The 14,019-nt window shown below is 35.9% G+C and overlaps 1 protein-coding gene across 3 annotated transcripts; it reads left to right on the top strand.

Annotated features, from left to right (window-relative positions):
• Positions 1 to 343: 343 nt before the first annotated feature.
• Positions 344 to 11,384, top strand: LOC116912313 (vomeronasal type-2 receptor 116-like). Of its 3 annotated transcripts, none has more exons than XM_032916332.1 (6): positions 344 to 549; positions 3,100 to 3,382; positions 6,187 to 6,990; positions 7,796 to 8,020; positions 9,189 to 9,312; positions 10,501 to 11,384. In XM_032916332.1, exons 1-6 carry the CDS (start codon positions 344 to 346, stop codon positions 11,382 to 11,384), a joined length of 2,526 nt encoding a protein of 841 aa, XP_032772223.1. The 3 variants fall into 3 exon arrangements, with proteins under 3 accessions (XP_032772223.1, XP_032772222.1, XP_032772224.1); XM_032916331.1 differs by having other exon boundaries at positions 10,498 to 11,384; XM_032916333.1 differs by lacking the exons at positions 7,796 to 8,020; positions 9,189 to 9,312 and having other exon boundaries at positions 10,498 to 10,518.
• Positions 11,385 to 14,019: the final 2,635 nt, after the last annotated feature.

Raw genomic sequence — 14,019 nt, 5'->3', positions numbered from 1 at the left:
TGACACCTGGTCTGGTGCAAGCTGTTCAAGAGAATATTGGCCTTTGGAACGTTTATGGCATGGATGTTAATGAAATCATGGCAGCTGTGGATGGAGAACATGATCTTCAAAACATGATTTTGGAATTGTTTTGATCAAAAGTTTTCAGACCTCAGATGTAGAGCTGGAGGCCAGAATTTTCCCATTGTATCCAGGGAGCAAAACCTAGGGTCAATGGAAAGGAACCATTGGATCTCCAGACAACAGGAGCCTTAAAATATACACATAAGTGTAAATGAGTATGTTATGTTTGCTTGCATAAAAAACAGGTTTCACAACTGCTCCCTCCAAGATCCTAGCAGACATGAAGAAGCTGTGTGCTTTCACTGTTGCCTTTTTGTTCCTGAAGTTTTCTGTCATCTTGTGGAGTTTGACTGAACCCAGTTGCTTTTGGAGGATAAAGAATAGTGAAGATAAAGATGGAGATTTGGAAAGTGACTGTGGATTTTTTGTTTTTACACTCGAGGGACCTATTGAAGAAAATTATTATAATCACAATATTAATTTTAGGTAAGTTATTAACTTTATTTCCTGCTTCAATATCACTAATAAGAAATATGTAACTGTGTACACAACCTGTGAGATTCTGTCGTGTTTTTCCCCCTGTAACTTTAGGAACAACAGAAAATTATTTATAACATCAATCACTATTTTAATACTTTCAAAGGTGTCACAGTTTAGCTTAGCTTTACTACATTGGGCTCTAATTCACAAGGCTGGAAGATGAGAGAGACTAGATTCTATCGCCTGACTGTGGATATCATGTAGTGGAATATGTTTCTTCATTTCCTTGAATTCACAATTCCCACTTTTGGCAAAATCTCAATATGAATAGATTGCATCACTGCCTATCTTCAATTGTCTCCCAACCATACCTGTATGAGCATGCATCTAAAGGCCTCAATAAAAATGTTATTTAATTTTGGCCCCTAACAGATGTGCATACACTCATACATTGAAATATGTGTGGGGTGGTGGAGGGAAGTCTACTATATGTGATTACATGTATATTTATTATATATATACTTATAAGCATACATATACTTTGCTTTTTAAATAGTCTTAAAATGAGCCCCTCCTGTCATTCTGGAGTTGTCACTGAATATGGAAAAAGCCTGCAGATTCCTTATTCTGTTGCCAGAAATTTATTCTATCTGTATCATTCAGATATTCAATATTCTATTTAATTTTTAAAAAAAGTAACATTAAAGAAAATATAGGAGAATAAATGTACTTCTTGTGGCTATGAAGCTGTTATCAATGTGGCTACATAGTTCTTTGATTCCAAGTTTGAAATGTTATCATTTGTGCCTGCAGATCCTGAGGGAAGAAGTGTTGAAATCACTCAAATTTTAACTAACCAGTGTGCCTTGGACTTCATTCTTTCATGAACTGAAGTTTCCTGCACTTTTCTAGATTTGACTCTCATCTTATTTCTTATTCAATGTTTGTGTCTTTGAAATTTAAAGAAAACATTTTTAATTGTTAGCCACAGTATACAGTGTATACTTTGATAGTGGTGGTGGTTTCACATTATTATACTTCTATGTTAGGTCAGTAGGAATTTTATTTCTGATGAATTCTGGATTATCCCACATCTCATTAGAAAAAAATAGTGGAAATTCTCATTAGTAACACTTTTATAAGCCATAATAAGATTCAAATTTACAAATATATGAATCGCATCAATACACTTTTCATGTTTAGACAGAAAAATTATCTCCAAACATTCATTCGAAAAGTACAAATTTCAGCAAAAGAGCATGTTTGGTGTTTTACTCCTGATGAGAAGTAATTTCTAATAATAACAGATGAATATATGAACTGCCAACTGTGCTTGGGCAGAGGAACACATTTCATATGGAAAGAAGATCTTAGTGCTCAGACGTCTCTGAAAGCATCTTAAAGAATTAGGACCACTGAGAGTGTTAAGAGAAATCTCAATCCACTTTTACAAAAATAAAATAGTGACAACACACTAAAAGGTAACTTTAAGTTGATGTGTAAAGAAGCCTAAAGGATAATATTCAGATTACATAGTATATTTTATCATTTTATGTACTTGAAATGAATAAATAAATATCAGTGGAATATATGTTCAAATAATTATTGCTTAATGAATATTAACAATTGAAAACACTAAATGTATGTCTATGAACATGGAAATATTATTGATAATTTTTCTCACTGTGCTTGAAACTAGCATTTTTATGATGTTTAAATTCAAAGAGTATTTCCTACTTTGAAATTTGAAAAATATTCTTACTGATACTATAAAATTTCTCCTAAAAATACTGATATTTTATTAAGTACACTGATTGTTAGACAATGTACACAGATTTATCATTCATTTTGCATACTCTCAATCTATGTTAATTGTACGCAAATCTCATTCTATGTATCATATAAGGGCTTTTGAATATATTTCTAAATGATTCACCTTTTATTAATACTTTATGCTCTTTTACTCTGCTTGATACTCAAATAATATTTTGAGTTTTGAAACCATTTAGTATGCAACATTTGATATACGATCATGAGTAATAAACATTAAATATTCATTAATGATATTTTTGGGTACAAAGGTATATGAATATAAAAGTTGAACAAAAATTTTTGATGTAATATGTGATTTGAAAAATATAAAGTATTATTAACATGTTTGAATATAAAGTACATTTAAATAATAAAAATATAGTGCAAATGTGTTATGTATTTCATGTGTGGTTCAAGTCATGCTTTTTATTTTGTATTTGTGGAATTTCATCTCCAAGATTATTTTATAACAATCTTACTCAGTAGGACTGTAATGAAACTAGAAGATGAAATTCAGAGATAAAACAAGCTCCTTATTGATTTTAAATTACAAAATTTACCATATTTTAGTAACATAGGTCTAGGAATTTTTAAATTGTACACAAATTTTAAGATCTCTAATTTACAAGGCTTATTTCATGACATTTACTCAGAAATTTAGAATGTCTTGTGGTACAAACTTAACTGCAATTGATATTTTATTTTTCAAACATCTCCCTTAATCATCACTATGCTTGGTTTTAGAATACCAGCAAGAAAATATGAGTTTTTTCTGGTAATGTTTTTTGCTACTGATGAGATCAACAAGAATCCTTATCTCTTATCCAACATGTCTTTGATATTTTCCATGATTGTTGGCATGTGTCAAGATACATTTGGAAATCTAGATGCAGCATATTCACAACAAAGCAACGATTTTGAATTAATTAATTATAACTGTGATGAAAAGCAACGTTGTGATGTGGAACTTACAGGACCATCAAGGACAACATCCTTAAAATTGTCAATTTATTCTATGATACCAAAGGTAAGAATGTTTGACACTGAACGAATTACCAACTTTAAATTCCATTTACATGTCCCTACAAGAAAAGGTGGACCCCATGCATTTGTGAGTATGCTGCTACACACACACATGTACACACACACACACACACACACACACACAAACACATGTACACACATGTACACACACACACACAAAGAATAAAATAATCAGATTATTTTTTCCAATGGGGATATTTCTTTTTTTTCCTTTTCTCCACCTTTAAAAATTGGTTGTTTCTTATTTACATTTCAATCATTATTACCTTTCCCAGTTTGCTACCAAACATCCCCCTAACCCCTCCCTCTCCCCTTCTATATGGGTGTTCCCCTCCTCATTCTCCTCCCCTTACCACCCTCCCCCCACAATCCTGTTATTGGGAGATCAGTCTTGGCAGGACAAAGGGCTTCCCCTTCCACTGGTGCCCTTACTAGGCTATTCATTGCTACCTATGCAGTTGGAGCCCAGGGTCAGTCCATGCATAGTCTTTGGGTAGTGGCTTAGTCCCTGGAAGCTCTGGTTGGTTGGCATTGTTGTTCATATGGGGTCACAAGCCCCTTCAAGCTCTTTCAGTCCTTTCTCTGATTCCTTCAACGGGGGTCCTATTCTCAGTTCAGTGGTTTCCTGCTGGCATTGGCCTATATATTTGCCATATTTTGGCTGTGTCTCTCAGGAGAGATCTACATCTGGTTCCTGTCAGCCTGCACTTCTTTGCTTCATCCATCTTATCTAGTTTGGTGGCTGTATATGTATGGGCCACATGTGGGGCAGGCTCTGAATGGGCCTCTGTTCTACACTTTGCCTCCCTATTCCCTCCCAAGGGTATTCTTATTCCCCTTTTAAAGGAGAGAAGCATTTGCATTTTGGTCTTTCTTCTTGAGTTTCACTTGCTCTATGGATCTAGGGTAATTCGAGCATTTGAGCTAATATCCACTTATCAGTAAGTGCATACCATGTGTGTTTTTGTGTGATTGGGTTACCTCTCTCAGGATGATATTTTCCAGTTCAATCCATTTGCCTATGAGTTTCATAAAGTCATTGTTTGATAGCAGAGTAGTATTCCATTGTGTAGATGTACCACATTTTCTGTATCCGTTCCTCTCTTAAAGGGCATCTGGGTTCTTTCCAGCTTCTGGCTGTTATAAATAAGGCTGCTATGAACATACTGGAGCATGTGTCTTTGCTATATGTTGGGGCATCTTTTGAGTATATGCCCAAGAGAGGTATAGCTGGGTCCTCAGTTAGTGCAATGTACAATTTTCTGAGGAACCTCCAGACTGATTTCCAGAATGGTTGTACCAGTCTGCAATCCCACCAACAATGAAGGAGTGTTCCTCTTTCTCCATATCCTTGCCAGCATCTGCTGTTGCCAGAGTTTTTGATTTTAGCCATTCTGACTGGTGGGAGGTGGAATCTCAGGGTTGTTTTGATTTGCATTTCCCTTATGACTAAAGATGTTGAACATTTCTTTAGTTGTTTCTCAGCCATTTGGCATTCCTAAGCTGTGAGTTCTTTGTTTAGCTCTGAAACCCATTTTTAATAGGGTTATTTGTCTCCCTGCAGTCTAACTTCTTGAGTTCTTTGTATATTTTGGATATAAGCCCTCTATCAGTTGTAGGATTGGTAAAGATCTTTTCCCAATCTGTCAGTTGACATTTTGTCCTAACAACAGTGTCCTTTGCCTTATAGAAGCTTTGCAGTTTTATGAGATCCCATTTGTCAATTCTTGATCTTAGAACATAAGCCATTGGTGTTTTGTTCAGGAAATTTTCTCCAGTGCCCATCTTTTTTCCATTGGATGGTTTTGGCTCCTTTGTCAAAAATCAAGTGCCCATAGGTGTGTGAGTTCATTTCTGGGTCTTGAATTCTATTCCATTGGTCTATCTGTCTGTCTCTGTACCAATACCATACAGTTTTTATCACTATTGCTCTGTAATACTGCCTGAGTTCAGGGATAGTGATTCCCCCGGAAGTCTTTTTATTGTTGAGGATAGTTTTAGCTATCCTAGGTTTTTTGTTATTCCAGATGAATTTGCAAATTGTTCTGTCTATCTCTATGCTGCACTGGATTGGATTTGTGGTGAGGATTGCATTGAATCTGTAGTTCACATTTTTACTATATTAATCCTGCCAATCCATGAGCATGAGAGATCTTTCCATCTTCTAAGATCTTCTTCGATTTCTTTCTTCAGAGACTTGAAGTTCTTATCATACCGATATTTCACTTGCTTGCTTCAAGTCACACCGAAGTATTTTATATAATTTGGGACTATTATGAAGGGTGTCGTTTCCCTAATTTCTTTCTCCGCTTGTTTTTCCTTTGTGTAGAGGAAGGCTACTGATTTATTTAGGTTAATTTTATACCCAGCCACTTTGCTGAAAGTGTTTATCAGTTTAGTAGTTCTCTGGTGGAACTTTTGGGATCACTTAAATATATTATCATATCATCTGCAAATAGTATCTTTGACCTCTTCCTTTCCTATCTGTATCCCTTTGGTCTCCTTTTGTTGTCTGATTGCTTTGGCTAGAGCTTTGAGAACTATATTGAATAGGTAATCAGATTATTTAAATGTACTAAGCAAACAGGAAAACTGTTTTCTAGAACATTTCGATTTGTCAGGAATGGTTTAGAATATAATGGGAAAATATATGATATGTATAGAATAATCTTACTCTCCTTAATCTGAGTTCTGAACACTGAGGAACATTACTTGCATATGAGTCCAAATCTCCTAACAATCTTATTCCTCATGTGGATGTTTCATCCTCTCTTCTATGCTCTTTAGATTTTCTTTGGACCATTTGACCCTAATCTGAATGACCGTGAGCAGTTTCCCTATATCTATCAGGTAGCAACCAAGAACACATATTTGTTCCATGGCATGGTCTCCTTGATGCTTCATTTTGGATGGACTTGGATAGGACTGGTCATCTCAAACGATGACCAAGGTATTCAGTTTCTCTCAGACTTGAGACAAGAAATGCAAAGGCATACGATCTGTTTAGCTTTTGTGAATATGATCCCAGAAAACATGCAGATATACATGACAAGGGCTAAGGTATATGACCAACAACTTATGACATCTTCAGCAAAGGTTGCTGTCATTTATGGTAAAATTAACTCTACTCTAGAAGTCAGCTTTAGAAGATGGGAGTATTTAGGTGCACAGAGAATCTGGATCACAACCTCACAATGGGATGTCATCACAAATAAAAAAGATTTCAGCCTTGATTTCTTCCATGGGACTGTCACTTTTGCACACCATCACAGTGACATTGCTGTATTTAGAAATTTTATGCAAACAATAAACACTTCCAAGTATCCAGTAGACATTTCACAGTCTATGCTGCAGTGGAATCATTTTAACTGTTCTATCTCGAAGAACAATAGCAAAATGGATTATTTTACTTTCAACAACCCATTGGAATGGTTAGCACTGCACACATTTGACATGGTCCTGAGTGAAGAAGGTTACAACTTGTATAATGCTGTGTATGCTGTGGCCCACACGTACCATCAACTCATTCTTCAACAAGTAGAGTCTCAGAAAATGGAAGAACCCAAAGGATTATTCCCTGACTGTCAGCAGGTAAAGTTTCTTACATTTCATCATGCTTAGATATATCAATGTGACCTTTCAGGCCCCTGAGAATTTCACATACATTTGTTAGAGAATATGTAAAGTTTTCTACACTGAAAAACTCCCAAATGAATCTTTATATAGATATATATCACGTGCAGTGATAACTTTTAGTAGGAGACAATACGTTTTTATGAATATCAGTGAATTGTGTTAAAATGTGTTTAAACATTTTACCAAATAAGTTCAAAATTTAAAATAGGAGCCAAGAGTTTTATCATAAACGCCTTCAGTGATGACTAGACTAGAGTATTTTTCTCAAGAATAATTTCTCAAGAATAAGTGCATGTGCTCTGATTAATAGTTATTTGTTTAAATTAATAATAATTTATAAAAACACAAATGATTAAAAGTATACATTTTATTATGTTAATTTCATATATGTATGCCGTATGTTCGTGAGTGATCCACTACCATACTTTATTTCCAAAACTTCCAGACTTTTTTGAATTCCTCTTAGTTCTCACATATTTGGCTTCAGCTTTTAAATATTACTTTTGACAAACATATGTACATACACAAACACCATATTACTTGTTCTCTGGTAATCATATATTCTAGCTTGTTTTACCATCAAACATTAATATGAAGTATGTTAATTTGTAATTATTCAGTATAGTGTATTTTGCTGCATATGATTACATTAATACACCTGTCTTTTCTGAAAAACATTAAAAGATTATGGGACATTATCAATTTGGCATTCTCTGTATTGATATGCATTTGTAAGCATGTAATGATGCACCTCATTTAGGTGGCTTCTTTGCTGAAAACCAGGGTATTCACTAACCCTGTTGGAGAACTGGTGAACATGAACCATAGGGAAAATCAGTGTGCCGAGTATGACATTTTCATCATTTGGAATTTTCCACAAGGCCTTGGGTTAAAAGTGAAAATAGGAAGCTATTTTCCTTGTTTCCCACAGAGTCAACAACTTCATATATCTGAAGACTCGGAGTGGCTCACAGAAAAAACATTGGTAGGTATACCAAAATTTTTATTTTTTTTTAAAGATACATAAATTTTAAAATAGGAGGCACTCAAATAATAGCCATGTGGTTAAGACCAATTAATACTCTTGCAAATGACCATTCTCAATTTCAAGCACCAAAATTTGATAGCATTGAACTTCATGTAAATCTGGTCATAGGGATCAAAGGACTCTGAATTCTATTTTCAATTGCATCTATGTGAATATTTACTCCACACTACAGAAATGTATTTATTAAATTTATAGCTATATATACATCTACATATATATATATAAATTTGTAACTACATATAAACCATGAGATTTTCTGATTATGTATGAACATATTTATAGCCTAATTAAGTATAGCACGTATTCATTAAAGAAGTATTTCTCCAGATTCAAGGTTTTCTTTTTTTAATTTATAGATTTTTTATTATTTATTTATTTACATTTTTAATATTATCCACCTTCCTAGTTTCCCCTCCTCTGCAGAGTACTGCCTTCTCTGGCATTAGTAGGAATGGAGGCCCTTATTCTTGTGGAGGGTGCATGCCACAGAATAGGTGAATGTTAGATCAGTGAGACCAGAGTGAACAGGTTGATGGGGGTACTCTCTAATAGAAGCAGGGGGAGGAGGGATGGAATGTGGTTTCAAAGATTTCTTTTCCAGTTACAAAAAGTTCATTAATTGTATGAGAGTCTTATATAACATGCTTTGTTCGTAGCTATCAAACAATTCTTTCTTGATGTACCTGACCTCTCTCCATACAACTCAGTGTTCTCATTTATAAATCTTGAGAGAGAAAGTAATGCCACATAAACATGCCATTTGGATTAATCATGTTAGCAAGGAGAAAATTTAAATTGTTACACTCAAAATGTTACATACATAATATTACATAACATAGTTATTATTGTATAGCATTCAGTGCACTGCAGGGTACTACAAATTAATCAATTGTCAGAGGAAAATACCTGTTAATGTCTCATATATTAATCTATGGGTCATTGTATATATGATGCATTCATGAACTACACACACATACACATTAAATACATATTTATATAAAATATATATAATGTGTGTAGTTCATTAATGAATATTATATGTTTATATATACGCATATAGATAATGTGTGTGTGTGTGTGTGTGTGTGTGTGTATCTTGCCTCAGGTTCCCTCTTCCATGTGTAGTGTGACATGTACTGCTGGATTCAGGAAAATTCATGAGAAACAAACAGCAGACTGCTGCTTTGATTGTGTCCAGTGCCCAGAAAATGAAATTTCTAATGAAACAGGTACATGCTTGCATGAAGGAAAAAATTGTTGAATCCGATTATCTTTTTCCTAAACTAGAAATATGATATTGCCTAGATGGAAACTGAAGACCTAAAATCTCCATGTTACAGAATTTAATAATTAAATAATATTAACAACTTTTGGACCCAAGCAAATATACTGTAATTTCTTCTACAAACAACTCATTTCTCTCACAATATGGTGGCTACTGATCTTATATTATGCAGAAAATGTTTAGGGGAACATGCATGTGTAACAATTTTTAAACAACAATTTTATCAATAATCTATGCAGATGTTTTTATTCTTCTTTGATTCTTTATATAAAGAATCTTGACTACATCATCAGTCCACAATCTTTCCATCACCTAGCTTAGTCCCTGACAAAGACAAGATGCTAAGAACAACAGGTGTTTGTTAATGAAACATATTTTAAGAGCTTACATGGCATAAAGGATTAAGCATTTCCTATCAAAAAATTAAAAAAAGGGTGAAGATTTTAAGAATGCAACAAAAGGTGGGAGAGTGCTTATCATTAATCAAAGCCTAACTAAGGAAAGAAGGATGAATATCAATATCAATAACTTTCATGCCATAAACTTCAAGGCCTTAACTATGAAATGTGGAATGTGTAGTTGGGGGAATAGATATTGTACCAGAACAAGAGCAACATGGATAGTACTATGAAGCATATGGCTTCAAGAATGAAAATATTCCTTTACACAAATAGTATTTGCATGAAGAATTGAATGTTCAGGAGCCTATACAGCCAAAGGGAACAATTGCCGAAGCAAACAAAGTACATGTTTTTGGTCAACAGGCATCAATAAATATGTCAGCATACTACCCTTGTCTCCAAGTAGAGAATGTATGGTTTGTGGAATAAAATAATCTGAGATCATAAATATTGGTATTCATCATATTTTTATTCATTTCTGTTTAATAAATAACTGTTCCATTCCCTATGATGATGATTTGTTCAATCAAAAAGCATAGGTGAATTGACAGCAAACTTAAGTTAGTAGTCCCTAGAACAATAAGGAATGGAATATATTCTCAACAGCAAATTATTTATTGATATATCCTCTGAATAAAGCAATTATACAATTATTAGCTACACAGTCATGCTATCTTATAAGGGCAGCATATAATGGTATCTTATAAGGGTTTATTGTTGTTTGCCAGCAGATATGGAACAGTGTGTGAGGTGTCCAGATAATTCGTATGCCAACTTAGAGCAAACCCAATGCCTCCAAAGAGCTGTGTCATTTCTAGCTTATGAAGATCCACTGGGGATGGCACTATGCTGCATGGCCCTGTCCTTCTCAGCCATCACAATTCTAGTACTAGTCACTTTTGTGAAATACAAGGATACTCCCATTGTGAAAGCCAATAACCGCATTCTCAGCTACATCCTGCTCATCTCTCTAGTCTTCTGTTTTCTCTGCTCATTTCTCTTCATTGGACACCCCAACCATGTCACCTGCATCCTGCAGCAGACAACATTTGGAATATTTTTCACAGTGGCTATTTCTACCGTGTTGGCCAAAACGATAACTGTGGTCACAGCTTTCAAGCTAACTACTCCAGGAAGAAAGAAAAGAAAGATGATGATAAAAGGTGCAATTAACTTGCTCATTCCCATTTGTACCCTAATCCAACTTGTCCTCTGTGGAATCTGGTTGGTGACATCTCCTCCCTTTATTGATAAAGATATACAATCTGAACATGGGAAGATCATCATTGTTTGCAACAAAGGCTCAGTCATTGCTTTCCACTTTGTCTTGGGATATTTGGGGTCCTTGGCTTTGGGGAGCTTCACTGTGGCTTTCTTGGCTAGGAACCTTCCTGACAGATTCAATGAAGCCAAGTTCCTAACATTCAGCATGTTGGTGTTCTACAGTGTATGGATCACCTTCCTCCCTGTATACCACAGCACCAGGGGGAAGGTTATGGTAGTTGTGGAAGTTTTCTCCATCTTGGCTTCTAGTGCAGGGTTGTTAGGGTGTATCTTTGTCCAAAAGTGTTATGTTCTTTTAGTTCAATCAGATTTAAATTTTCTTAAGAAATAAAATGATAAATTGCTTTATGGAAAGTTTGATACCTTTAAAATATTAGATGATACTCAACATATCTACTTTGTTTTGTCTTAACAAAAGTGTTCATAAATCATCAAAAAAAGTAATATCAAGATATAGTATTTATACCACAGGACAGCACTGCCTAAAGCAATACCAATTAGTAAGTTTTGGTGGCAAATGAGCTCTCACAAACCTAAACATATTGAAAACAGGAAATCTCCATTAAGGAGAGGCTCCAATCACTTTGATTTGTAGGTATGTGTTTAAGAAATGTTCTACATTAAGGATTACTATAAGGTGACTGTGCTTCATCTAGGCAGCATTATTCCATGGGCTCTCGTTGAATCACTGCATCCATGTTCTTGTCTTGGCATCATTCAATTAAGTGTGACCAATGGACATAGGGAAATAAAACTTATCTCATATATGTTTTGACCATGGTGTTTTGTTACAGCAACAGAAACTAAAACAATTTACTAAAATTGGTAAATTGCCTTAAGTGGGAATTGGAATGTCAGACATTACTGATGCAATAAAGGCATTGATTTGAAAAGAAAAATAAGATTTAAACTTAGTAGAGGGTGGAGCATGGTTACAGCATTGAATATTGTTAATGGCCACCACAGAGACATGAGATATTGGAATAGCTTCATAATATGCTATGAAGATATTCAGAATATCAAATACCATACTAAGAAGAGTACAGTAGGCTGTGGTCCAGACACTGCCCGGATCTGAAAGGATCCAATCAAACAGCTCCCTGCACCCAAAACCTGTAGGAGAGAGAGCACACCGCCCAGAGATGTAGGCACTCCTGAGACTGCAGGACAAGAGAGACCACTAGTCGTGCCCACCCCTGCCCACATCCCTGGCCCAATAGGAAACCTTATAGAGCCTCTGGGAACAGGAAGATAGGGACACTCATCACTGCAGTCCGGACACTGCCCAGATCTGAAGGGACCCAGTGCAACGGCTCCCTGCACACAAATCCCTTGGGAGAGAGATCTACACCTTCAGAGGGGCAGACATACCTGGAAGCCAGAGGAGACTACTCTCTGCCCACATTTCTGATGTTAGCAGAAGATACCTAGCGCCATCTGGGCCGCCTGTGCACAGGGTCCCCAGAGAACGCAGGGCAGGCCCTTCTGGTTGCTACCCTCACGGAGAGCTGAAACCAGGATCTGAGAAGCAACTCCAGGCCTGAGACCAGGAGCAAGACCAACTTTTCTGCTCCAGGTGACCTTCCTGATGGACTCAGTACACACGCCCACAGGAAACCTGAAGACCAGTAGACAGGAATGACTACACACCTGAAAGCAGAACACTGTTCTCATAACTGGCTGAAAGAGAACAGGAAAACAGATCTACAGCACTCCTGACACACAGGCCTATAGGACTGTCTAACCACTGTCAGAAATAGCAGAACAAGGTAACACAAGAGACAACGTGATGGCAAGAGGCAAGTGCAGGAACCCAAGCAACAGAAACTAAGATTATATGGCATCATCAGGGCCCAATTCTTACACCAAAGTAAACGCTGAATATCCAAACACACCAGAAAAGCAAGATCTAGATTTAAAATCACATTTGATCATGATGATGGAGGACTTCAAGAAAGACATAAAGAACTCCCTTGGAGAAATGCAGGAAAATACAAATAAACAAGCCGAAGCCTATAGAGAGGAAATGCAAAAATCCCTGAAAGAATTACAGGAAAACACAATCAAACAGGTGAAGGAATTAAAAATGGAAATAGAAGCAATAAAAAAAAGCACAAAGGAAGACAACTCTGGATATAGAAAACCAAAGGAAAAGACAAGGAGCCGAAGATACAAGCATCAACAACAAAATGCAAGAAGTAGAAGAGAGAATCTCAGGAGCAGAAGATTCCATAGAAATCATCATCACAACTGTCAAAGATAATGGAAAATGGAAAAAGATACTGGCCCAAAACATACAGGAAATTCGGGACACAATGAGAAGATCAAACCTAAGGATATTAGGTATAGAAGAGAGTGGACTCCCAACTCAAAGGACCAGTAAATATCTTCAACAAAATCATAGAAGAAAAATTCCCTAACCTAAAGAAAGAGATGCCCATAAACATACAAGAAGCCTACAGAACTCCAAATAGATTGGACCTGAAAAGAAACTCATCCCGACACATAATAGTCAAAACACCAAACGCACAAAATAAAGTAAGAATATTAAAAGCAGTAAGGGAAAAAGGTCAAGTAACATATAAAGGCAGACCTATCAGAATTACACCAGACTTCTCGCCAGAGACTATGAAAGCCAGAAGATCCTGGACAGATGTCATACAGACCCTAAGAGAACACAAATGCCAGCCCTGATTACTGTATCCAGCAAAGCTCTCAATTAACATAGATGGAGAAACCAAGATATTCCATGATAAAACCAAATTTACACACTATCTTTCTACAAATCCAGCCCTACAAAGGATAATAAATGGTAAAACCCAACACAAAGAGGCAAGCTACACCCTAGACAAAGCAAGAAACTAACCGTTTTGCAACAAAACAAAGAGAAGACAGGCACAAACATAATCTCACATCCAAACACGAATATAACAGGAAGCAACAGTCACTATTCCCTAATACCTCTC

Source organism: Rattus rattus, chromosome 11, assembly GCF_011064425.1.
Source record: "Rattus rattus isolate New Zealand chromosome 11, Rrattus_CSIRO_v1, whole genome shotgun sequence".
In the NCBI taxonomy this organism is placed as follows: Eukaryota; Metazoa; Chordata; class Mammalia; order Rodentia; family Muridae; genus Rattus; species Rattus rattus.
This window is presented reverse-complemented; position numbering and strand designations above follow the sequence as displayed.